Source organism: Pogoniulus pusillus, chromosome 3, assembly GCF_015220805.1.
Source record: "Pogoniulus pusillus isolate bPogPus1 chromosome 3, bPogPus1.pri, whole genome shotgun sequence".
Taxonomy (NCBI): domain Eukaryota; kingdom Metazoa; phylum Chordata; class Aves; order Piciformes; family Lybiidae; genus Pogoniulus; species Pogoniulus pusillus.
Genome location: NC_087266.1, coordinates 45,790,239 through 45,814,646, shown reverse-complemented (window position 1 = coordinate 45,814,646; position 24,408 = coordinate 45,790,239). Strand labels below are relative to the sequence as shown.

The following is a 24,408-nucleotide window of genomic DNA, read 5'->3' as shown; positions in this document are numbered from 1 at the left end:
TGCTACTGACAACAGGTGTAAATCTTAAGTGAAAGGTGACCAAAACCACCAGTTCACCTTTCTTCTAGTGTTTGGTCCTGTGATTTTTCTAGCTCTTCTTAATGCTGGTGTTCATAGATTGGGTAAATAAAATTGGAAGTCTATTGGTTTTAGGAGAAATCTGCTCATCTTCAGTGATAAGTTAAAAACTTGCTTCTTATAAGACATCTCTGTTTAAAACTGTTTCTATTGAAGGCTACTCACCACTGGTATACAAACACCTTAGCCTATTAGTCATTGTGCAGTGCCTAATCTGGCTTCTTGCTTCAGCAATAAAGCTGACATATAAAACAAATTACTTTGTATGATCAACAGACTCCTCCTGGGTAAAAAAAAACCTATCCTGTGGTATTGCAAATGAGATAACATCTTTCTTTGCCTTGCTTCTGTCTTTAAGCCATTGTGACTACAACAATGCCACTGTAATCCCATATGTACACAGAGAACCATCAGCCAGGTTTATCATGAATGTCTCAACTTGGAGACCTTCCTCATAGAAGGAATATTTAAGATGGTCATGATTAGATGATCCATGCACCCAATATGTGTTTCAGTTCAGCAGACAGGCTTTTGGCTTGTAAAGACAAGTTTCAATTGAGAATTTTTTTACATCTAAATCTCAGGTTTTCCTACTTAATTTATATTGAGGTATTTTCATTAGCATGATTCAAGCAGATGTGCCATTAGAAGCCCATTCTAGGTGTGAATAAGTGAACCTTCAGTTTAATACATTTTTTTTTCAGTCTGCCTCATCTCTTCCTTGGAGCCAAAACTCTTACATACAGGGATGATGTTAATCATAATCAAAATATACCATATTTTAATATAAGTAGACATATCCTGTTGCTTTGCTTAAAAGGTCATTTTAATATCAAGGCAAAGCCTTATAAGCCTCAGTGTTTTATGAGACTGCTGATGACCTGGCAAAATCTGTAACAGCTAAGCACAGAGCTAGTCAATGAAAAAAGAAAGCAAGTCACTGATTTTGGACAAGCAGGCTCATAAAGTAAGAGCATCCTTGAAATCTGTTTTCACTTCATCCATTTTTATACAGCTTTTGGTAGGGTTTCTTATTAGAAGGTGCACTAAATGAAGGAGTAACAGGAGTTGCTTAGTTGCAGAATGCTATTAATTGGGAAGCTGAGGCCAAGAGCATTTCTTGTTATCTTTCTGAGAAGAGAAAAAATGATTTTAATTGTTTACCATAGAATCAACCAGGCTGGAATTCAGCACTGCTGAAGGACTGTGCCTCTGTCTCCCCTTTTTTCTGTGTAGTCCTATGTACGTTGAGGGTTCTTGGCTAAAGCTGTTTTCTTTATCAGTCAGACATTCCCCATTTCTCAAATAAAAAGCCAGTGGCATAGTTGCATGTGATGGTTTGGATATTCCCTGCCCCCCCACACTTTGGAAATCACCTAGATTAGACTCAGCCAGCTCTGGAAATTGAATGAAGCTTATATTTACAGCTGGCACAATATACAAGCAGATATTTACAGTAGATACAGTTATAGACAGACATAGACAAGCTAAAAGCTAATACAGAAACACAGCAGCCCTCCCAGAAGCCTGAGTCCCCAGGAGGGGCTCTCAACCACCCCTTCACCTTCCCCATACCCCTCTCAACCTTACCCCAGTGCCAAGGAAGAATGGAGGTTCAGCCAGGGGTGTAGGAAGCAAAGTGGATGAGCAGAGAAACGGCAGAGAGGTTAGCGAGATGCAGCTCTGAGCTCCCCAGCAGAAGAAAAATAATCTATGTCTTGATTCTTCTTCTTGTATCTTTCAGCAAGCCTCTGAGGGAAGCAGACCTCAGCCTTGTTTTCCTTTCACAGCCTGTAATCTAGTTCTTCTCACCAAAACATTCTAGCTAGGCTCAAACTAGCACAAGAACGTTAGCATTATTTTGGGAAGAGGTTAGGTCAGATTTTTCTGTCAGGCTTCTTTCCTATTTTAGTAGACAATGTCACCTCTATCTTCCTCCAATAAAATTTCAGTCCAAATACTGGCTTCTGTTGTATAAGCTTCAGAAGGTATTAAGTGGCTTTTAACTATGGCCATAATCAAAAGCAGTTTTCTTCACCAACTGCTGTTCCTTGACCAATAAATAGCCACAAAGGTAAAAACTGTCAAGGAAAACAGTACTTGAGAATTTGCTCAATGAAGCCAAAGCTTTAGAATCTTCTGCTGCTTGAATCTCCTGCTTGCTGAAAGGAAGCAAATAACCAAACACTGGCAAAACAGCAGCCCTAAGGAAGCATTACAGATCTACTTCTCTTCTAGTACTTAAAATGGCTAAAGTGATTAGGAGCAGAGTCAGCTCACCTGCATCCTCCTGGAAGGCACATGATTCATTTTATACAGGCTCTGTTTACTCACCAGCACTTTATCTCCAGGAGCATTCTCTTAAGGGTTAATTGGAGTGTTGTTGAAATTTGCCATGTGTTATCCTGCTGTGTTAATCATAGAATCATAGAATCAGCCAGGTTGGAAGAGACCTCCAAGATCATCCAGTCCAACCTAGCACCCAGCCCTAACCAATCAACTAGACCATGGCACTAAGTGCCTCAGACAGGCTTTTCTTGAACACCTCCAGGGATGGTGCCTCCACCACCTCCCTGGGCAGCCCATTCCAATGGGAAATCACTCTCTCTGTGAAGAACTTCTTCCTAATATCCATCCTATACCTACCCTGGCACAACTTGAGACTGTGTCCCCTTGGAAACTCCTACCCTGGGGTATTTTGATGGAGCATGTTCAGGTCATGTGGAATTTGCAGGTATCTTTTTGTGATGTTGCACAGTTCTTCAGGCAACAAAACAATTGATGATGCTGTGAAAGGAATGACTTCAGCTTCATCCCAGAGATAGTTAATGATAGTGGAAACTGCTGTTTGGTGGTACAAACTAACTTATGGATGCTTCACTGCCAAAGTGGGTTAAAACTAGTTGACTGTAGCACTATGATGTTGTGGTGCCAGAGAGTACAATTGACTGAATTCATAACCTAAGAAATCTTTTCCACCTTCCCCTTCTCTGATTGACTAAAAGGCTGAGGTGTCTATGTCGTGGCATTTTTTGCCTCCCATCAGGATGTATCTGTAAGGCTTTTGATACTACCTAACTTAAAAAACAGTGTTTGTCACTACTTGGGTGGAGAACAGGTAACAAATGGTCAGTTATGCTTGTCCCTGTGGTTTGTTTTTCTGCCCAGGTTCCTTACACAGATTTCCACTATATTTGCAACACTAAAAGTTTTACATTTCTGCAGTTCAACTCCCATACATGAAACAACCTAAAAAGACAAAATTACAGAGGGAGCATGTACTTTGTCAGTATTCATTTTCCTTTCCAAGGAAAAGAGCAAGAGAGCTATGAAAATGTGTTCAGATTTCTTTGACTTATGCCAAAGTATCGCAGCTTTACAAAGACACTTCATGCATTTGTTGTGTTTGGTAGGTCTTAAATTGTCTAACATACACTCCTATCACTGAGTGAATTAAAGCACCTTCTTGTTGTAGGCCAAGGGTAAGGAAAGACAATGGCTGAGACACCAGGCTGTTGGAGAGCTAGATGATGCCAAAATCATTGATGGGCTGACAGGAGAAAAAGCCATATATAAAAGACGGGGAGAACTTGAGCCACAGGTAAGTATCTGATAAGTATCATGGAAAGGTAGGGAAGAGCTTGTTCAGTTTATTGATTCCATACTGACTTTTACAGTAGCTGTGTTTGGACTTTGGGTAAGTTATAGGGATGAGAAACTCAGAAGAATTATCTCTGGCTTGGGAAGTCTCTGAGGCAGAGGCAACCACAAGATGGAAAATTTGCTATTGGCCACCTTCATAGAGGCAATGCTGGTCTGGGCACTGCTTTGCTTCCCAGAATCACAGAAATATTCAGGTTGGAAAAAGCCCTCAGGATCACCAAGTCCAACTGATAACCCTGCCCTGCAAGGTTCACCCTAAACCATATCCCCAGGCACCACAACTTTTAAACACACCCAGGGTTGGTGACTCAACCACCTCCCTGGGCAGCTCATTCCAATGCCTGACCACTCTTGCTGGGAAAAAACGTTTCCTAATGTCCAGTCTAAACCTACCCAGTTGCAACTTGAGGCCATTCCCTCTTGTTCTATCACTATTGACCTGTGAGAAATGACCAGCACCAGCCTCCTCACAACATCCTTTCAGGTAGCTGTAGACAATGATGAGGTCTCCCCTCAGCCTCCTTTTCCTCAAGCTGAACAGCCCCAGCTCCATCCATCACTCTTCATAAGATTTATTCTCCAGGCCCTTCCCCAGTTTTGTTATCCTCTGCACTCACTCCAGCACCTCCACATCTCTTACATTGATGTGCCCAAAGCTGACCACAGTACTCGAGGTGTGGCCTCACCAGAACTGTGTACAAGAGAGCAATCACCTCCCCCCTCCTGCTGGACACAGCATTTCTAATACAAGCCAGGATGCCTTTTGCTTCTTGACACCTGGGCACACTGCTTGCTCATATTGAGTTGTTCAGCTATTAGAACTCCCAGGTCCTTTTCAACTAGACAGCTTTCCAGCCACACTTCCCTAGGCCTGTAGCATTGCTTGGGGTTGTTGTGGCCCAAGTGCATTTGGCCTTGTTGAAGCTTATCCCATTAACATTGGCCTATCAGGCCAATCTATCCAAGTCCCTCTATAGAGCCTCCCTACCCTCGTGAAGATCAACACTGCCACCTAACCTGGTATCATAGAATCATAGAATCAACCAGGTTGGAAGAGACCTCCAAGATCATCCAGTCCAACCTAGCACCCAGCCCTATCCAGTCATCTAGACCATGGCACTAAATGCCTCATCCAGTCTTTTCTATCAGCTACCTTACTGGTGACACACTCCATGTTTTCATCAAGGTCATCAATAAAGATGTTAAACAGAAGTGGTCCCAACACTGAGTCCTGAGGAACACTACTTGTGACCAACTGTCAGCTGGCTTTAACTCCATTGACCACCATTCTTTGGGCCCTTTCATCCAACCACTGTTTTATCCAGCAATCAATCCAGAGCAACAGGGTTTGTGTTCTTACTTTGTTTTTTTAATGAGCTGGAGGCAATTAGCAGAAAAGTTTGTCTAAGAAAATGAAAAACATTTTCTCAGTAGCTTAATTTTTGATACCATAGGAAGTTTAAAAAAACCCAAGCATTAAAAAACTGTGACATAGAATTATAGAATCAACCAGGTTGGAAGAGACCTCCAAGATCATCCAGTCCAACCTAGCACCCAGCCCTAGCCACTCAACTAGACCATGGCACTAAGTGCCTCAGCCAGGCTTTTCTTCAACACCTCCAGGGATGGTGACTCCACCACCTCCCTGGGCAGCCCATTCCAGTGCCAATCACTCTCTCTGTGAAGAACTTCCTCCTAATATCCAGCCTACACCTACCCTGGCACAGCTTGAGACTGTGTCCCCTTGTTCTATTGCTGGTTACCTGGGAGAAGAGGCCACCCCCCACCTGGCTACAGCCTCCCTTCAGGTAGTTGTAGACAGTAATAAGATCACCCCTGAGCCTTCTCCAGGCTAAACAGGCCCAGCTCCCTCAACCTCTCCTCATAGGCTTTGTGTTCCAGGCCCTTCACCAGCTTGGTTGCCCTTCTCTGGACACCTTCCAGCACCTCAACATCTGTCTTGAATTGAGGGGCCATGTAAAGAAGTTTAATGTACAGATCTGCAGAGAGAGTGATTTGCATTGGAATGGGCTGCCCAGGGAGGTGGTGGAGGCACCGTGCCTGGAGGTGTTCAAGAAAAGCCTGGATGAGGCACTTAGTGCCATGGTCTAGTTGAGTGGCTAGGGCTGGGTGCTAGGTTGGACTGGATGATCTTGGAGGTCTCTTCCTATCTGGCTGATTCTATGATTCTATGTTTGGACTTCCTAGAATAAAAATGGTAATTGGGGAAAAAAGTGTGAGGAAAAGCCACTAACATACAATAAAGCTGTCTGTCCTACAGCTTAATTCAGCTGTTCCTTAAAGGCATTATGGTTAGGCTTACATGAGTAAGCAACAGAAAAGCCACTTGAAAATGACCACCAAAACCTGGCCCAAACTGGTAGGGCTAGTCCATAATACTTAAGAGCAATACTTAAGGACAGATTACCATTTTTATCTAGACTAAGGGGAAAAAAGAAGTAGCTGAATACAGCATCTTTTTACACATCAGCTACCCACATCTGGTGAATCTCTGGCTTTGTGCTACTCAGTCCTGATGTCTGTTGGTTTGAACAGTTTATGGAACTTGGCACAAGCCTGTGTGAAAGATCAATACAGGAAAAGTGCTTAGATCTTAATTTCTTTTTCTTTCCTTTATCATGTACTCAATATATCAGTTTTAAGGCTTCATAAAGATAGTTTGAGTAGGGAAAAATTACACCTTTTGAACTTATGAATAACAAACAAAATAAATATAGGATTTAATGGGCCCTCTCTCCCCCTTCTGTTTTGGGAGGACAGAGATGCCACAGTCTAACAAGGCAATAAAGAACACAAATGCTTGCATTCTTTTATAGGTAAAAGAAACATCTTATTATTTTAATATATTTTATCCAGATCATCTATAATAGCCTTGTACTTGAATCCAGACTCATCACATTGTAGTCTAAATCACAGAATCAAGCAGGTTGGAAGAGACCTCCAAGATCATCCAGTCCAACCTAGCACCCAGCCCTAGCCAGTCATCTAGACCACAGCACTAAGTGCCTCATCCAGGCTTTTCCTGAATGTCTCCAGGGACACCTCCCTTGAATGTACTGTCCCCAGAATTGTTAAAACAGGTGGAGATTGCTTTCAGGAAAAAATAATGGTTTCATAGTCAGAACAAAGAAGAAACTGGTAGTTTGAAAAGAAGAAACAGAAGAAGAAACTGGTAGGGATGAGATTTAACAAGGCCAAGTGCAGGGCTCTGCACTTTGGCCACAACAACCCCAAGCAGCACTACAGGCTGGGGACAAAGTGGCTGGAGAGCAGCCAGGAATAAAGGGAGCTGGGGGTACTGGTGGACAATAGGCTGAAGATGAAGCAGCAGTGTGCCCAGGTGGCCAAGAGAGCCAATGGCATCCTGGGCTGCATCAGGAACAGTGTGGCCAGTAGGACAAGGGAGGTTATTCTGCCCCTGTACTCAACACTGGTCAGGCCACACCTTAAGTACTGTGTCTAGTTCTGGGCCCCTCAATTCAAGAGAGATGTTGAGGTGTTGGAAGGTGTCCAGAGAAGGGCAACAAAGCTGGTGAGGGGCCTGGAACACAAAGCCTATGAGGAGAGGCTGAGGGAGCTGGGGGTGTTTAGCCTGGAGAAGAGGAGGCTCAGGGGGGACCTCATTGCTGTCTACAACTACCTGGAGGGAGGTTGTAGCCAGGTGAGGGTTGGTCTCTTCTCCCAGGCAACCAGCAACAGAACAAGGGGACACAGTCTCAAGTTGTGCTGGGGGAAGCATAGGCTGGATGTTAGGAGGAAGTTGTTGCCAGAGAGAGTGATTGGTACTGGAATGGGCGGCCCAGGGAGGTGGTGGAGTCACCATCCCTGGAGGTGTTGAAGAAAAGCCTGGCTGAGGCACTTAGTGCCATGGTCTGGTTGAGTGGCTAGGGCTGGGTGCTAGGTTGGAGTGTCTGATCTTGAAGGTCTCTTCCAACCTGCTTGATTCTGTGATTCTATGAAGATTTCAAGTATTTTTGGCATGTTATTAATCTCAGTAGAGAAGTTCCTTCACAGGTATTTTTTATGGATCCCTAAGCCAAGGCAAAACAGTTCCATTTATAAGCCTTGGCAGAAAGAGCAAATCTAAGAGTCGCTTTACTGAAATAAAATGTGAAGAATCAAAACTGAGGCAGAAAAGTATTTTCCTGACAAGCATGTGTGGAATTTTTCAAGGTATTTTGTTTCCAGTCATTGAAGGTGAGGGAAAAAAATGCATTGAGGCATCTGTCAAGTAACTGATTTGAGACATTCATTCAAAAGTGAGTTTGTTTCTGTTCTTGTTCTTTTTTTCTCCCCAGTCACCAATGCTTGCAGAGTAGAAGCTTCTTGATTCACAAACTGCATCATGTTCTCTCTCTGAATTATTTTATCAGCACTGATGTTTAGCTTTCCCATTTATACTGTGAAATGACATTCTGCTGTTTCCTTGTCAGCCTGGGAGCCCCCAGGAGAAGCCGAAACGCTTGCGCCTGGTGGTGGATGTTTCTGGCAGCATGTACCGCTTTAACGGCGTGGATGGGCGACTGGAACGCTCCATGGAGGCTGTCTGCATGGTCATGGAAGCTTTTGAGAATTATGAGCAGAAATTCAAGGTAATTACAGCTGGGCTGGGAGCTCTGTGGTTATTGCACAGGCTGTGTGGAACGGTGGAAAAAGTGTTTCAGCAGTCAGTGTAGCCAAAGAACGTCATTCATTCCCGCAAGGAAATAAAGGCATCAATCTGTTTCTAGCAAACTGGAAAATAATACTAGTGACTGTGTAAGAAATACTGCACACTTCAGCAGGAGAGGATTCAAGCTAAGACTTTCAGAACTTTGATTTAGTGAAATATCCTGCCTTTTTTTCTCCTCTGTTTATCTGTTTCTTTGAGCGGAAGTGCCTGTGCCTGGCCAGTAGGACAAGGGAGGTTATTCTTCTCCTGGACTCAGCACTGCTCAGGCCACACCTTGGGTGCTGTGTCCAGTTCTGGGCTCCTCTATTCAAGAGAGATGTTGAGGTGCTGGAAGGTGTCCAGAGAAGGGCAACAAAGCTGGGGAGGGGCCTGGAACACAAATCCTATGAGGAGAGGCTGAGGGAGCTGGGGGTGTGCAGCCTGAAGAAGAGGAGGCTCAGGGGGGACCTCATTGCTGTCTACAACTGCCTGAAGGGAGGTTGTAGCCAGGTGGGGGTTGGCCTCTTCTCCCAGGCAACCAGCAATAGAACAAGGGGACACAGTCTCAAGTTGTGCCAGGGTAGGTCTAGGCTGGATGTTAGGAGGAAGTTGTTGGCAGAGAGAGTGATTGGCATTGGAATGGGCTGCCCAGGGAGGTGGTGGAGTCACCATCCCTGGAGGTGTTCAAGGAAAGCCTGGATGAGGCACTTAGTGCCATGGTCTAGTTGAGTGGCTAGGGCTGGGTGCTAGGTTGGACTGGATGATCTTGGAGGTCTCTTCCAACCTGGTTGATTCTATGATTCTGTGATGAGCAAGACTGATTGGTAGAGTTTCTGTAGCCAAAAACATTTGGCATCCCTTTCTAGAAGCTTGTGAAGAAATTATACTACTTTGGGATAAATGGGAAAGCCTTTAGATAAATGAGCTACTGCTAAAAATACAGAGAACAGACCAAGCAGTCATTTGTTAGAGTGAAAAAGTGAAAGGAAAGGTCACTGTTGGAACTGTACTGGGATTTGTGCCAAAGCCCATGCTGAAATGTTGGTCTGTGTATTCATGAGTGACCTACAAAAGGGGATGGGTTGTAAGGTGATAAAAGTTGCCAGTTGTGTGAAGCCATTTGAGAAAGCAGAAAGGGAAATCCAACTTGAAGAATTTGGAGAAGAATGGTGGCAGGAAATCATGCTCAGTGCTGTTTAATGTCAAGTGATGCAGAGAGAGGAAAACAGTTCTTATTTTAAATACACAGTGAGGAATTCTCAGCTCTCTGCTAGTGCTCACTGTCAGCTGGATGTTAGTGCTCAACAGATATCGATAATGATGCTGTATGGTTCTCTGTGCACTCAGTGTCCACCAGCTATCAAAACTGCTAACTGAACGTTAGAGACTATTAGCTAAAGAACAGAGAATATAGCAAAAGGCATCAGAGTGTCACTGTAAACATAGTGCCTTCACCTCAGAAGTGATGCATGCACCTTTGGTCCCCCAACTCATGAAAGGGCTGAAAAAGAAGAGAGGAAGACAAAGATTACAAACAGTATGGAAATGTCCTCGTGCAAGAAATGGCTAAATAGGTAAGAGGTTTGGAGGAGATAAAAATCAAGGAGCAGATATAATTTGGAGTAAAATGGAAATGAGGACCAGGGGACAGTTGTTGATTCTGTTCTACTGCAGCCATTCAACTCTCATTGTGACCAATTCATTATTTTCTATTTACCCAACTGAAGGCAATGACTTAGAAGGTGATAAGCCTGAAAAAAAATGTAGGGCAGTGGTAGCTCATAGAATCATTGAATCAACCAGGTTGGAAGAGACCTCCAAGACCATCCAGTCCAACCTAGCACCCAGCCCTAGCCACTCAACTAGACCATGGCACTAAGTGCCTCAGCCAGTCTTGAACTCCTCCAGGGATGGTGACTCCACCACCTTCCTGGGCAGCCCATTCCAATGCCAATCACTCTCTCTGCCAACAACTTCCTCCTAACATCCAGCCTAGACTTCCCCCAGCACAACTTGAGACTGTGTCCCTTCATTCTGTTGCTGGTTGCCTGGGAGAAGAGGCCAACCCCCACCTGGCTACAGCCTCCCTTCAGGTAGTTGCAGACAGCAATGAGGTCCCCCCTGAGCCTCCTCCTCTCCAGGCTAAACACCCCCAGCTCCCTCAGCCTCTCCTCACAGGCTTTGTGTTCCAGACCCCTCACCAGCTTTGTCACCCTTCTCTGGACACCTTCCAGCACCTCAACATCTCTCTGGAATTGAGGGGCCCAGAACTGGACACAGGACTCAAGATATCAGCTGTCCTTACTTTCCACTGTAGCTTTGTAGCTGAGAACCCAGCCATGACCCTCAGGTGCCCGGTGAAGGAATAACAGGTACAAACAGACAGCAAGACAGCCCACTGTGCAGAATTATTAACATCATTAAGAACTGTCTTTAGTTCTGGGATTTTAAAATCTATGTTTCATTACCCTTCAAATCCCTCCATGTCTATTACAGGTTATTTTATTTTTCTTGGCAGTGGTTGCTCTTGGCTGCTATTTTTGCCTGCATGTAGATGAAAGTCTGTGTTTGGCTGACCAAATAGCTTGAAATGCAGTTAGTTCTAACAGTAAATGTGCTTCTCTAACAGCCACTTCACATTTATAGAACACAAAAAATCCTATGTGCAGTTATTAGATGTGAACATTGCCACTTTCTGATGATAGCTAGACAGGAGCAGTAATGTTACCCTTACAGTCTCTGTGAGTGGAGACACCTTAAGGCAACTTTTATACTTAAATAATCATGTTGAGGAAGATGCTGGAAATGCTAATGACATACCAAGGAAAAATGTTGTCATCAGCTTCTACATCTGTTCAACTTCAGTTGCCTCCAGGGTAACTATCCTCCATTTAAGGACTCCTTCCACCAGCTAGAGAACTTAATGAAGGCAGTAACAATACTTTGATTCACGGCTAGCAAGATCCAGTGTGAACTCTGTCAACTTCAAAGCTGCTTTTGCCCAATGGAAGAAAAATTGTTTTCTTCCTCCACATCTCTCTGTGCTGCCTCACTGGGATTTGATTCAATCCAAGTGCAATATCTACAAGAGTAAACCAGAGTTGACTGGGACAGCAAAGAAGATGTGGCCTTATGTTTCACCAGCCACTGAAGTTATCCCCTAAAATGAGAACAGAGCCATTTAATAAGTCATGTTTGAACCATTCTTTTAGCATGATCCAATTATTAGGCCAAAGTATCTCCTTTCAACATACATTATATGGTCCTCTCATATGAGGAATCTCCTGTGCATGTGCTGATGGTGTCTTTGAGACATTACTTTGATGAAAATAAGTAGTATTTCTGAAATCTCCAGCCTGAAAACACAGGCTTCTTTTTTTAACTTTTTGGTGTATGATTTGTCATCACAGTTGCTACACTGCATGAATGTGATCAGTAAGCAGAGCTTATTCCAGTCCCTCAAGTTTCTAATGAGTGGAATTAAGTCTTCAGCGAGTAAGAGAGCCACTGATTGCTTTAAAATGTTACTGGCTCCAGTCAAACACTGACACTTTCCAAGATGCTGCTGATTTTTCTCAGGACACAGCTGAAGTTTGGGTATGTCTGCAAAAATAGCATACATTTCTCATTTCTAAAAGAGGAGCCCTTTGACAAAAAAAAAGGAGAGATAACAGAACATACAACTGTGTAGTGTGCAGTTTATCACCCTTTTCTTTCTCTTCCTTATGCTCTTCTTGCCTGGTTATATAAAAACAGAGGGGGTTTTGCCCTTCAGATATGCCTGCTGTTGTCAGTTGTAGCCCCATCTGCAAGGGTCACAACAACATGTGCTGCAAATCTGAAGGGTCTCTTGTACAAAGTGATGAATTTAGGAGAGCATCAGGCTTGCTGTGCAAAGCATTGGAAGGAGATTTACGTAGTAAGGTTCCCTTCTGCTATCTAACTGCAGTGCAAACTTTGGCAATTCTTGGCCTTTGCTCAAGATCACTTTTGTGCTGGTGCTCAGTTTAGCTCTCTGCTAAATAAGGTTCTGAATTAATCAGGTGGGTTTTTCCTTGGGTGTTTTGTCCTGCCATCTGGCCTTCCCTGTGTGAGTTACCCTTGGTATCACTGATGGTATTGGTTGTATGGTGGCTGGTCTTTTCCAGTACTGAGTGAAGGTAAAGAATAGTTTCTCCTTGCCCTCTTAGAATAAAATCAGCCAGGTTGGAAGAGACTTCCAAGATCATCCAGGCCAACCTAGCACCCAGCCCTGTCCAGTCAACCAGACCATGGCACTAAGTGCCTCAGCCAGGCTTTGCTTGAAGACCTCCAGGGACGGTGCCTCCACCACCTCCCTGGGCAGCCCATTCCAATGCCAATCACTCTCTCTGCCAACAACTTCCTCCTAACATCCAGCCTAGACTTTCCCCAGCACAACTGGAGACTGTGTCCCCTTGTTCTACTGGTGGTTGTCTGGGAGAAGAGACCAATCCCCACCTGGCTACAACCTCCCTTCAGGTAGTTGTAGACAGCAATGAGGTCCCCTCTGAGCCTCCTCTTCTGCAGGCTAAACACCCCCAGCTCCCTCAGCCTCTCCTCACAGGGCTGTGTTCCAGGCCCCTCACCAGCATCTTCACCCTTCTCTGGACACCTTCCAGCACCTCAACATCTCTTGAATTGAGGAGCCCAGAACTGGACACAGCACTCAAGGTGTGGCCTGACCAGCGCTGAGTACAGGGGCAGAATAACCTCTCTTGTCCTACTGGCCACACTGTTCCTCCTATCCAGGAGAGCTGAGTTTCAGTATCATATATGTGACTGTACCAAGCAGGTAATGAAGGTGTTCTTTGTATAAAGTCAGGCAAGTGCCAGGCAGTTTTTGTCAGCTCTTTGTGCTTGCACAGGACAACCTGACAGCTTCCATTTCCCATAAGTGCAGGCAGTGAATCATTCCCTGTGAGGGGGGAATGGGAGGCTCATCCCACAGTCGAGAACTCCATTTAAATTAACTGCCATGTTTCAAAGCCCTCCTCCAGTGCCATCTCATCCACACTTCCTCTGAAGTGCCTTATTAGAGAAAAGAGTGGGAGTGACTGAGATAATAGAAGCCACATTCTCAGCCTCATCCTAATAATAGAGGGTAAATATCTTCCTCCAAACACCTCTTGGCCCCTTTAAATGTGCAGATGCATCATTTACACAGGTAAGTTACAATAAGAAACTTATTTTGCAGGATTCTTGTTCTTAACACCTTCTGCACAGCTCTTTTTAGGTACAGTTTATTGGAAAACCTACAGATGGGCAGTTTATTCTTGATCTGAGGTAGCATTATCTCCATCACACAAACCATATGGTTTTACATCATCCCTAATTTGCTGTCCCTGGAGGTGTTCAAGAAAAGCCTGGATGAGGCACTTAGTGCCATGGTCTAGTTGATTGGATAGGGCTGGGGGATAGGTTGGACTGGATGATATTGGAGGTCTCTTCCAACCTGGATGATTCTATGATACAGAAAAGCTGGGGAGGGACTTTTTAGGCTGTCAGGGAGTGCCAGGACTGGGGGGAATGGAGTAAAGCTGGAGGTGGGGAGATTCAGAGTGGAGGTGAGGAAGAAGTTGTTGAGCATGAGTGGTGAGAGGCTGGAATGGGTTGCCCAGGGAGGTGGTTGAGACCCAATGCCTGGAGGTGTTTTAGGCCAGGCTGGATGAGGCTGTGTGCAGCCTGATCTAGGGTAGGGTGTCCCTGGGCATGGCAAGGGGGTTGGAACCGGCTGCAACTTGTGACCCCTTCCAACCCTGACTGATTCTATGATTCTATGATCTAGGGTAGACTGTCCTTGCACATGGTAGGGAGATTGGAACTAGATGATCCTTGTGGTCCCTTCCATCCCTGACTGATTCTATGATTCTATGGGTAGGGCTGGGTGCTAGGTTGGACTGGATGATCTTGGAGGTCTCTTCCAACCTGGTCGATTCTATGATTCTAATTCCCATCTTTGGCAGATGAAGAGGCACATCCAGAAAATTATCCAACAGCAATTTTTTGGTGAAGCAGTTAAAATATTGCCAGTGGCTCAATAAATAGCATGTGATGTAACTGACAGGGAAAGCCTGAATTGGTATTTATACCACTGCTGAAGAGATGCTGCAGGTTTTCTACACCCATCGCAGCGTTCTCCTATGTAAAATTTACTATGGAGGGCAAGACTGGTAGTTCAGGAGGAGAAGAAATGGTTCATGTGCTTGGCAGAATACCTGCTTTTAAATAATAAATGACAGATGTGCAATAAATTCAGGAGAAACTGAATGTTCAGTGTTGTCCAAAGAACAGAGGAACTTATAAAGCTCTTGCCCAAAGGCAAGTCTAATCTGCGCTGCCTCTCCCATTCAGCATGCATCTTCTTTCCATTTTCTACATGCCTTCAGAAATGAAACCTTTTGACATGGCAGCTGCAGAAGACACAGCCTCAGCAGCCATCCATTCAGTGCCAAATGTGGCAGAGCAATAGAGATTGTTTTAACCTGTAAGGGAAGAAACCGACCGAGTGATGCTATTTGGAGAGACATGTTGACATGCTGTGTGCTCCTAGCTCTGAACAGAGCAGTTCTTGTCTCAGTGTACCTGAGGCTACTGGAAAATGAGCCACTGTGTACCACACTAATGTATTCATTCAATTAAGCCTGCACTATAGCAAACCTCTATCTTGCTGCCAGATTTGTCCTGAGAGCCTGTGCTTGCAATCTATTGTAAAACAAAACGAACCAGAAGTCAGTTGCAAGTACTGGCCTGCATCAGGAATGGTGTGGTCAGCAGGAGCAGGGAGGTCATTCTGCCCCTGTACTCTGCACTGGTTAGACCTCACCTTGAGTGCTGTGTTCAGTTCTGGGCCCCCCAGTTTAGGAGGGACATTGAGATGCTTGAGTGTGTCCAGAGAAGGGCGACGAGGCTGGGGAGAGGCCTTGAGCACAGCCCTACGAGGAGAGGCTGAGGGAGCTGGGATTGGTTAGCCTGGAGAAGAGAAGGCTCAGGAGAGACCTTATTGCTGTCTGCAACTACCTGAGGGGTGGCTGTGGCCAGGAGGAGGTTGCTGTCTTCTCTCAGGTGGCCAGCACCAGAACAAGAGGACACAGCCTCAAGCTATGCCAGGGGAGATTTAGGCTGGAGGTGAGGAGAAAGTTCTTCCCTGAGAGAGTCATTGGACACTGGAATGGGCTGCCCGGGGAGGTGGTGGAGTCGCCGTCCCTGGAGCTGTTCAAGGCAGGATTGGACGTGGCACTTGGTGCCATGGTCTGGCCTTGAGCTCTGTGCTAAAGGGTTGGACTTGATGATCTATGAGGTCTCTTCCAACCTTGGTGATACTGTGATACTGTGAAGTAAGATAGCACCACAAGTCTTCCCTCACTTGTAATTCCATCCCCATAAATTCCCCTGGGGAAATTATGACAACAATGCATCAGATCCTTGCTTCTCATAAGCCCTTTTTCTTTGCTTGTCTTTAGCTGCTCTGAAGGAAGGAGAGGCTTTCTGACAGAGCATGCATGTGCCTGCATGTGTTTAGATTATTCCCATTGGCCAGGGCTGTGGAGCTGTCTGCACCTTTTCTTTAGTAGCATCAGCTTGCCACTGGTTCATTTTACTAGAACACAAATCAAGAGGAGGTAATAATGTACTGAAGGAAGTATATACAGAGAGAGTGATTGGCACTGGAATGGGCTGCCCACGGAGGTGGTGGAGTCACCATCCCTGGAGGTGTTCAAGAAAAGCCTGGCTGAGGCACTTAGTGCCATGGTCTAGTTGATTGGATAGGGCTGAGTGCTAGGTTGGCCTGGATGATCTTGGAGGTCTCTTCCAACCTGGTTGATTCTATGATTCTATACCTAGGTGGTAATATACTGAAGGAACAGTATAATTAACTATAATATAATAATATAAAATAATTATACTATTAAGTAATAATATGCTATAAATAACTAGAACACAAATAAAGAGGAGGTAATAATATAATGAAGGAATACACCTGGGTGGGAGATTTAAATTGCCAACTTTTGCCCTTGCAGAGTAGTCTGCTTTGCTCCAGCTTTACTCCTGACCTAAACTCTGTATTTCTGAATTGCAGTAGACTCCATACATTCCTCTAGGCAAGCTTCTCCCTTCTGTCACATCTAAAGATTGGCTGTGAGCCCAGGGAGGGTCTCCCAGGCTGCAGTTCTGTGTTGACTTTAATCCAAGTTAGTGCTGCAGTGTGCCAACCCCTCCCTCAGTGAGGCACACATTCCTGCTCCCTCCTTCACTGAGCCACAGAGCCTCATCTAGACTCACACTTTAGGGAGCTCATACTTGTTAGGTTTTGGCTATTTATGGTCCTCAACTTCCAGGAGGATCACAGGACTACGTGAGGGCTACTGACTACAGCAATTCTTTTTCAACAGCACATCAGGATCTCCTCCTGATTTTCAGAAGGCCCTGTTTGACCCAGAGTGCAGCAGCCAGGATGAAGCAAACAGACACTTCTCTGCTTCTGCATCACACTTTTGGAAAGCACAAATAGTGTAGTAAACTCTCAGCAGAGAACCAAGGAAACAGATAACATCTGGACATAGATAGGAAATAATAAGCAGCTATCTGAGGAGAGAGAAGACAGGGCAGGATGTTCCCTGGTGAACGCCTTTACATGCCTCTGATAGTTTGCTCAGATGATTTCAACTTCACCTTGCCCATTCCTGGGTTCATGCCTTTTGCAAGAACGTGGAGGGGCCTCAGCTGCAGGGTCACCCTCTGGTGTTTCTCCTAGGAGCTACAGCAGTTGCCTTTACACAGAATGTCACACTGAGTTTAAACCCAGCCTTTTTGAGAGGAAAGGTTGGTCTGTTATTAGCATGTGCCAAGATGTTATCTAGAACAACACCACTTGTCCCATTGCCATGAACTCAGTATAGCAGAGCTGGTAACAGGACACCTGGTCCAAGGCTGGGAAGGAGGGGGGTGATTCTCCCCCTCTGCTCTGTGCTACTGAGACCCCACCCTGGAGTACTGCATCCACTTCTAGTGCCCCCAGCATGAGGACACACAACTCCAGAGGAGGACCTCAAAGAGGATCAGAATACACTTCCCCTGTGGAGACAAGCTGAGAGAGCTGGGGCAGTTCAGCCTGGAGGAAGGCAGGCTCTGGGGAGACTTTATAGTCACCTAATACCTTAAGGGAGGGGCTACAAGAAAGCTGTGAAGGGACTTTTTATAAGGGCCTGTAGTGATAGGATGATAGGATGAGGGATAGGATTGAGAAGGGCCTGTAGTGATAGGATGGCAGGATGAGATACAGGATTGAGAAGGGCCTGTAGTGATAGGATGGCAGGATGAGATACAGGATTGAGAAGGGCTTGCAGTGATAGGATGGCAGGATGAGATACAGGATTGAGAAGGGCTTGTAGTGATAGGATGGCAGGATGAGATACAGGATTGAGAAGGGCTTGCAGTGATAGGATGGCAGGATGAGATACAGGATTGAGAAGGGCCTGTAGTGATAGGATGGCAGGATGAGATATAGGATTGAGAAGGGCTTGCAGTGATAGGATGGCAGGATGAGATACAGGATTGAGAAGGGCTTGCAGTGATAGGATGGCAGGATGAGATACAGGATTGAGAAGGGCCTGTAGTGATAGGATGGCAGGATGAGATATAGGATTGAGAAGGGCTTGTAGTGATAGGATGGCAGGATGAGATACAGGATTGAGAAGGGCTTGTAGTGATAGGATGGCAGGATGAGATACAGGATTGAGAAGGGCTTGTAGTGATAGGATGGCAGGATGAGATACAGGATTGAGAAGGGCCTGTAGTGATAGGATGGCAGGATGAGATACAGGATTGAGGAGGGCCTGTAGTGATAGGATGGCAGGATGAGATACAGGATTGAGAAGGGCTTGTAGTGATAGGATGGCAGGATGAGATATAGGATTGAGAAGGGCTTGCAGTGATAGGATGGCAGGATGAGATACAGGATTGAGAAGGGCTTGCAGTGATAGGATGGCAGGATGAGATACAGGATTGAGAAGGGCTTGTAGTGATAGGATGGCAGGATGAGATACAGGATTGAGAAGGGCTTGTAGTGATAGGATGGCAGGATGAGATACAGGATTGAGAAGGGCTTGTAGTGATAGGATGGCAGGATGAGATACAGGATTGAGAAGGGCTTGTAGTGATAGGATGGCAGGATGAGATACAGGATTGAGAAGGGCTTGTAGTGATAGGATGGCAGGATGAGATACAGGATTGAGAAGGGCAGATTTAGACTGGATATTAGAAAGAAATTATGTACAGTCAGGGTAGTGAGACACTGGAACAGGTTGCCCAGGAGATTGTGGATGCCCCTTCCCTGGAGGTGCTCAAAGCCAGGCTGATGAAGCCTTGAGCAACCTGATGTAGTAGAAAGTGTCCCTGCCCATGGCAGATGGGGGTTGGAACTGGCTGATTTCTAAGGTCCCTTCTAACCCAGACCGCTCAATGAATCTATGAAGGAGCTCACTGCGAAGGAACCGCCGTTCTTTTCACACAGGAGAACGACAGCATTGGGCTTCATATAACCACTTAGTTGTTGATTTAAAAGACATAGCAGATAGAAAACTGCTCAGCAAAGGGTGTGCAAGAGTCTCATAATTAAGAACCTGCCCTGCAGATCTGTGGCCATTTCTGACGTTACGTAAGAGCCACATTAACACCGTATCTTTTCTGCTCCATTAAACCACTGCTTTTTATAGTCCCTTTGGTTTGAGTAGCTCTAGGTTTTAAAACACTCTGCATGCACAAGGTGGGGGTTTTTTGGTGTGTGGTTCACAGTCCAGCTTGGTTTTTTCCCCCTGCATCAATTTTGAAGTATGCTCAACATAACCTCAACACTATTCTCAACATTTGGATCTTTTCCTTTGCCGTGTCTTCTCCTGGAAAGAGAACAGTTTCAGGAAGACAGAAACAGCAGTTAAATATTCATCAGGAAAGAGAGATTCTGAAGCATTAATGGTGGTAAGAAATAGATTTGGAAGAGAAAGAATGTGTCAGAGTGGAAGCTTTGCATGAGACTGGGTAGCAAATACTAGAAATGAAAGAGGTGAGGAGAACAGGAATTGGAAAGAGAGATTCTGAAGCATTAATGGTGGTAAGAAATAGATTTGGAAGAGAAAGGATGTGTCAGAGTGGAAGCTTTGCATGAGACTGGGTAGCAAATACTAGAAATGAAAGAAGTGAGAAGAGCAGGAATTGGAAAAGGCTCAGATCAGAAAGGATCAGAAAGAAATGGGACTGCACAGGGACTAGATCACATAAAGATTTCTTAGGGGAAGGAAGTCTGAGTTACATGAGGCTGTCATAAAGTGGTCTAACCTTGGGTGAAAGAATCTATCCTGTGTTTCTGTTTTGCAGAGGGAGATGTCACCTTTAGAAGTGTTGTACCAGCTTTTACTCTTGATAAGCCTCTTAGTGATATGAGCTGCCCAGGGAGGTGGTGGAGGCACTGTCCCTGGAGGTGTTCAAGAAAAGACTGGATGAGGCACTCGGTGCCATGGTCTGGTTGACTGGATGGGGCTGAGTGCTAGGTTGGAGTGGATGATCTTGGAGGTCTCTTCCAACCTGGTTGATTCTATGAAAACAAATAAAACAAGCTTTGCTGATAAATAATGCTATTTCTTCAGGCTCCAGGACCCAACTTATACCAAAGTGGTCTTCAATAGGAAAGAAACGACAGAGAAACTGTGAGGAATAGACCTCCCTTTTACCAAATGATTGTGTGGGAATTAGGGGTGGTAAATCCAGCAGGGATTGTAGGCAGTACTTGAACAAAAGATAACATAGAAGTATGGCACAGGAGCTTTCCATCAACTACAGAAGGGTCTGTGCCAGCTAGTCAGGGGGAAATACAGGCATGTCCACGTTGAGGCATTGCCAGCTCGAGTCTCTCCAGGCTCAGGGTCTGTGCACTGTACCCTATTACTTGGTGAAGACAGCTCTTCAATCCATTTTTGCCCTTCTCATGAATCCTCCCTGCCTTGACTGCCACATTCACAATGCAAAGGACAGGCCAGAACCTTGCTCGAACTCAGCTTGTCTTTGTTTTCATATAACCACAGTAAACCTCTCACATAAGACAAAGGCTTTCCCAGTGTTACATTATTTGTTCAACAAGATACCTGCAGTATCACAGCTCTACATGTCATTTTTGCAGTGTCTTTCACAGGGACAATGATGTGCACAGCACCTCCTTTGAGAACACACAGAGACTCTTGGAATTCATTTCTTACACATTTTCAGCAATGACTTTGATCTGCTATGCCCAAGAATAAGGGGTGCTGATTCTCCAACAGGAAGGATTATAATGCTGTTCAGAGCAGAATGAGGTCACAAAAAAAGATCCATCACACATGGGAGCTGCCCTCAAACAATGCACTTATAGAATCATAGAATCAACCAGGTTGGAAGAGACCTCCAAGATCATCCAGTCCAACCTAGCACCCAGCCCTATCCAGTCAACTAGACCATGGCACTAAGTGTCTCATCCAGGCTTTGCTTGAAGACCCCCACGGATGGTGCCTCCACCACCTCCCTGGGCAGCCCATTCCAATGGGAAATCACTCTCTCTGACAACTTCTTCCTAACATCCAGCCTATACCTACCCTGGCACAACTTGAGACTGTGTCCCCTTGTTCTATTGCTGGTTGCCTGGGAGAAGAGGCCACCCCCCACCTGGCTGCAATGCCCTTTCAGACTTAAGAGGACAAAAGCTGTGACTTCAGAAAAATACACAGTGTGAAAGGGCAAAGTCTTGCTCTTAGGCATCACAGCTCTGCAGCTGGTGGGATGATGATGTGAAACCCAGACCATGGAATCAGTAACTTTAATTTCATTCCTTAGCAGTTCTTTCCCGTGTTTTCATGGCAGTGAGAAAGAGTCGCCGTCCCTGGGGCAGTTCAAAGCAAGGTTGGACATGGCACTTGGTGCCATGGTCTAGCCTTGAGCTCTGTGGTAAAGGGTTGGACTTGATGATCTGTGAGGTCTCTTCCAACCCTGATGATACTGTGATACTGTGTGAGAGGCTGAGGGAGCTGGGATTGGTTAGCCTGGAGAAGAGGAGGCTCAGGGGAGACCTTATTGCTGTCTACAGCTACCTGAGGGGTGGTTGTGGCCAGGAGGAGGTTGCTCTCTTCTCTCAGGTGGCCAGCACCAGAATGAGAGGACACAGCCTCAGGCTGCGCCAGGGGAAATTTAGGCTGGAGGTGAGGAGAAAGTTCTTCACTGAGAGAGTCATTGGACACTGGAATGGGCTGCCCGGGGAGGTGGTGGAGTCGCCGTCCCTGGGGCTGTTCAAGGCAGGACTGGACGTGGCACTTGGTGCCATGGTCTAGCCTTGAGCTCTGTGGTAAAGGGTTGGACTTGATGATCTATGAGGTCTCTTCCAACCTTGGTGATACTGTGTGAAACTACAAGAAGTTTCCTTAATCCGCTTGTGAAACAGAAGCAGGGAAGAGTATTTGTCTTTTCTTGTTGAAAGCAAATTGCCTTCGATCTGTCTCATGTCATTGTGACCCGAGGGCCACTTGTGACTACCAGATGACTGCTGAGGTTTTCTTTCTTGCAGTACGACGTTGTCGGCCATTCAGGAGACGGCTTTAACATCGCCTTGGTTGGGAGTGACAAAGTTCCCAAGAACAATAAGCAGAGATTAGAGGTTCTTAAGGTAAGTACTAGTGATGAGTGATGCTTGGTAAGTAAGGACTTTATGGCTCTGAAGATAAAGTTGAAGGTAGGTCACAGAATGCAGAAGGTAAGGATAGCAAAATAAAAAGAGAACAAGAAAGTAAATCTTTGTCTCGTCTTAAAATTGAAACAGAGGCATGGTAGAAAACAAACTATGCCAAAGTAGCAGAAGCTGGACATGGACAGGCCACACCTTGAGTACTGTGTCCAGTTCGGGGCCCTCAATTCAAGAGAGATGTTGAGGTGCTGGAAGGTGTCCAGAGAAGGGCGACAAAGCTGGTGAGGGGCCTGGAACACAAAGCCTACAAGGAGAGGCTGAGGGAGCTGGGGGTGTGCAGCCTGGAGAAGAGGAGGCTCAGGGGGGACCTCATTGCTGTCTACAACTACCTGAAGGGAGGCTGTAGCCAGGTGGAGTTGGTCTCTTCTGCCAGGCAACCAGCAACAGAACAAAGGGACACAGTCTCAAGTTGTGTTGGGGGAAGTCTAGGCTGGATGCTAGGAGGAAGTTGTTGCCAGAGAGAGTGATTGGCATTGGAATGGGCTGCCCAGGGAGGTGGTGGAGTCACCGTCCCTGGAGGTCTTTAAGCAAAGCCTGGCTGAGGCACTTAGTGCCATGGTCTAGTTGACTGGCTAGGGCTGGGTGCTAGGTTGGACTGGCTGATCTTGGAGGTCTCTTCCAACCTGGTTGATTCTGTGATTCTATGATTTCTGAAGCATCTCCTGATAGAGCATAAATGAATATTTACTTCCTCCCGTGCTAGCTGAAATGAGTGGTTATTCCTGAAGTCACCTTACATGTTTCCACTTGGTTATGCTGTGCACACAGACCATGCATGCCCACGCTCAGTTCTGCATGAGTGGAGACCACACCTTGGAGGGGACAGAGCATGCCATTCGTGACATTGCCAAGGAAGAGGCCGATGAGTACTTCGTTATCGTCTTGAGCGACGCCAACCTTGAGCGATACGGAATTCCCCCAGCCAGGTTCGCCCAGGTCCTGACCACCAATGCTCAAGTCAATGCTTTTGCCATATTCATAGGATCTTTAGGAGACCAGGCAGATAGGTAAGTGGATTTGTTTTGTGCCTTACACAACTTTCCTTGTTTCCATTCGTCATAAATCTCAACTATGCTTTTATTGCAGTGAAGTTAGAGTTGAGCACACGTGGGATTCTGCACCAGGGATTTGATTGTGCTGTCATGAAATCATAGAACAGTTTAGGTTGGAAGGAAGCTTTTAATGATAACCTAGTTCTGACTTCCCTGCCATGGGCAGGGACAGCTTTTACTAGATAGGCTGCTCAAATATCAGCCTGAATATTTCCAGTGGTGGGGCACTGACACCTTCTCTGGGCAACCTGTGCCAGTGTTTTACCATTCTATGGTCCCTACGTCCAGTCTAAACCTGCCCTCTTACAGTTTAAGATCATTATTCCTTGTCCAGTCACTATAGGCCCTAGGAAAAAGTCTCTCTTTGTCCTTCTTATGACCCCCTTTAGATGTTGAAGGGCTGCAATAAAATCTGCCTTGACCTCTCCCTTCATCATGCTAAACCACCTCAGCTGTCACAGCCTGTCCTCACAGGAGACTTGTTCCATCTCTCTGATCATTTCTGTGGCCCTCTTGCTGGACCTGCTCTAACAGGTCCACATCTTTCTTGTGCTGAGGACCCCAGAACTGGTACACAGTACTCCAGATGGGGGTCACATCAGAATGGAACGGCAGAATCATGTCTCTCCCCCTGCTGGCCATGGTTCTTTTTGATGCTGTCCAGGCTAAGATTGGCTTTCTGTGCTGAAGGCATGCGTTGCCATTCCATGTCCAGTATTTCATCCATCATGCTTTTATTAACTCTCCTAGCAAGAAGCAATAGCTTGACTTGTGCCAAGGACACAAGTGTGTCCATCTAGTTCAAAGTAGTCTGCATATTCAACAGGAACACCTGAAGCTGTCTTCCCACTGGAGGATGTGCACTCTCCCTGTATGGAGTGTTACTGCTTAATCGTGATGGAGACACAGTGCCTTTGCCCAGTCTGAAGTTTGAATGTGTGAGGGACTGAGACAAGAGAGTAAAGCAAAAGCTGGTGTTTACTGGTCTTCAAAACTGCCAACATCTTGACTGAGAAACTCCTCTTGTGTTAGAGACAACTTTTTTTGCAGAGTCTGAGCCCATAAACCTGTATTTATTGTTACTGCATGATTTCACTTTAAATTGCTTGGGCACAAGGGTAAAGAATGAAGTTGTTCCAGGTGCCCCTCAGTTCCATATCCACTGA

General features: G+C 45.6%; 1 protein-coding gene across 4 annotated transcripts in view; it reads left to right on the top strand.

Moving 5' to 3' along the window:
• Positions 1-24,408, top strand: part of VWA8 (von Willebrand factor A domain containing 8) — a 195,399-nt gene that overhangs the window by 167,490 nt on the left and 3,501 nt on the right. For 3 of the 4 annotated variants that reach the window (XM_064174552.1, XM_064174543.1, XM_064174534.1), the window contains 4 exons: positions 3,554-3,679; positions 8,196-8,354; positions 22,014-22,112; positions 22,959-23,197. In XM_064174552.1, the coding sequence (XP_064030622.1) occupies positions 3,554-3,679; positions 8,196-8,354; positions 22,014-22,112; positions 22,959-23,197 (623 nt within the window). Of the gene's footprint in view, positions 1-3,553; positions 3,680-8,195; positions 8,355-22,013; positions 22,113-22,893; positions 23,198-24,408 lie in introns of those variants that run through there. The other variant, XM_064174562.1, reaches the window with a different exon arrangement.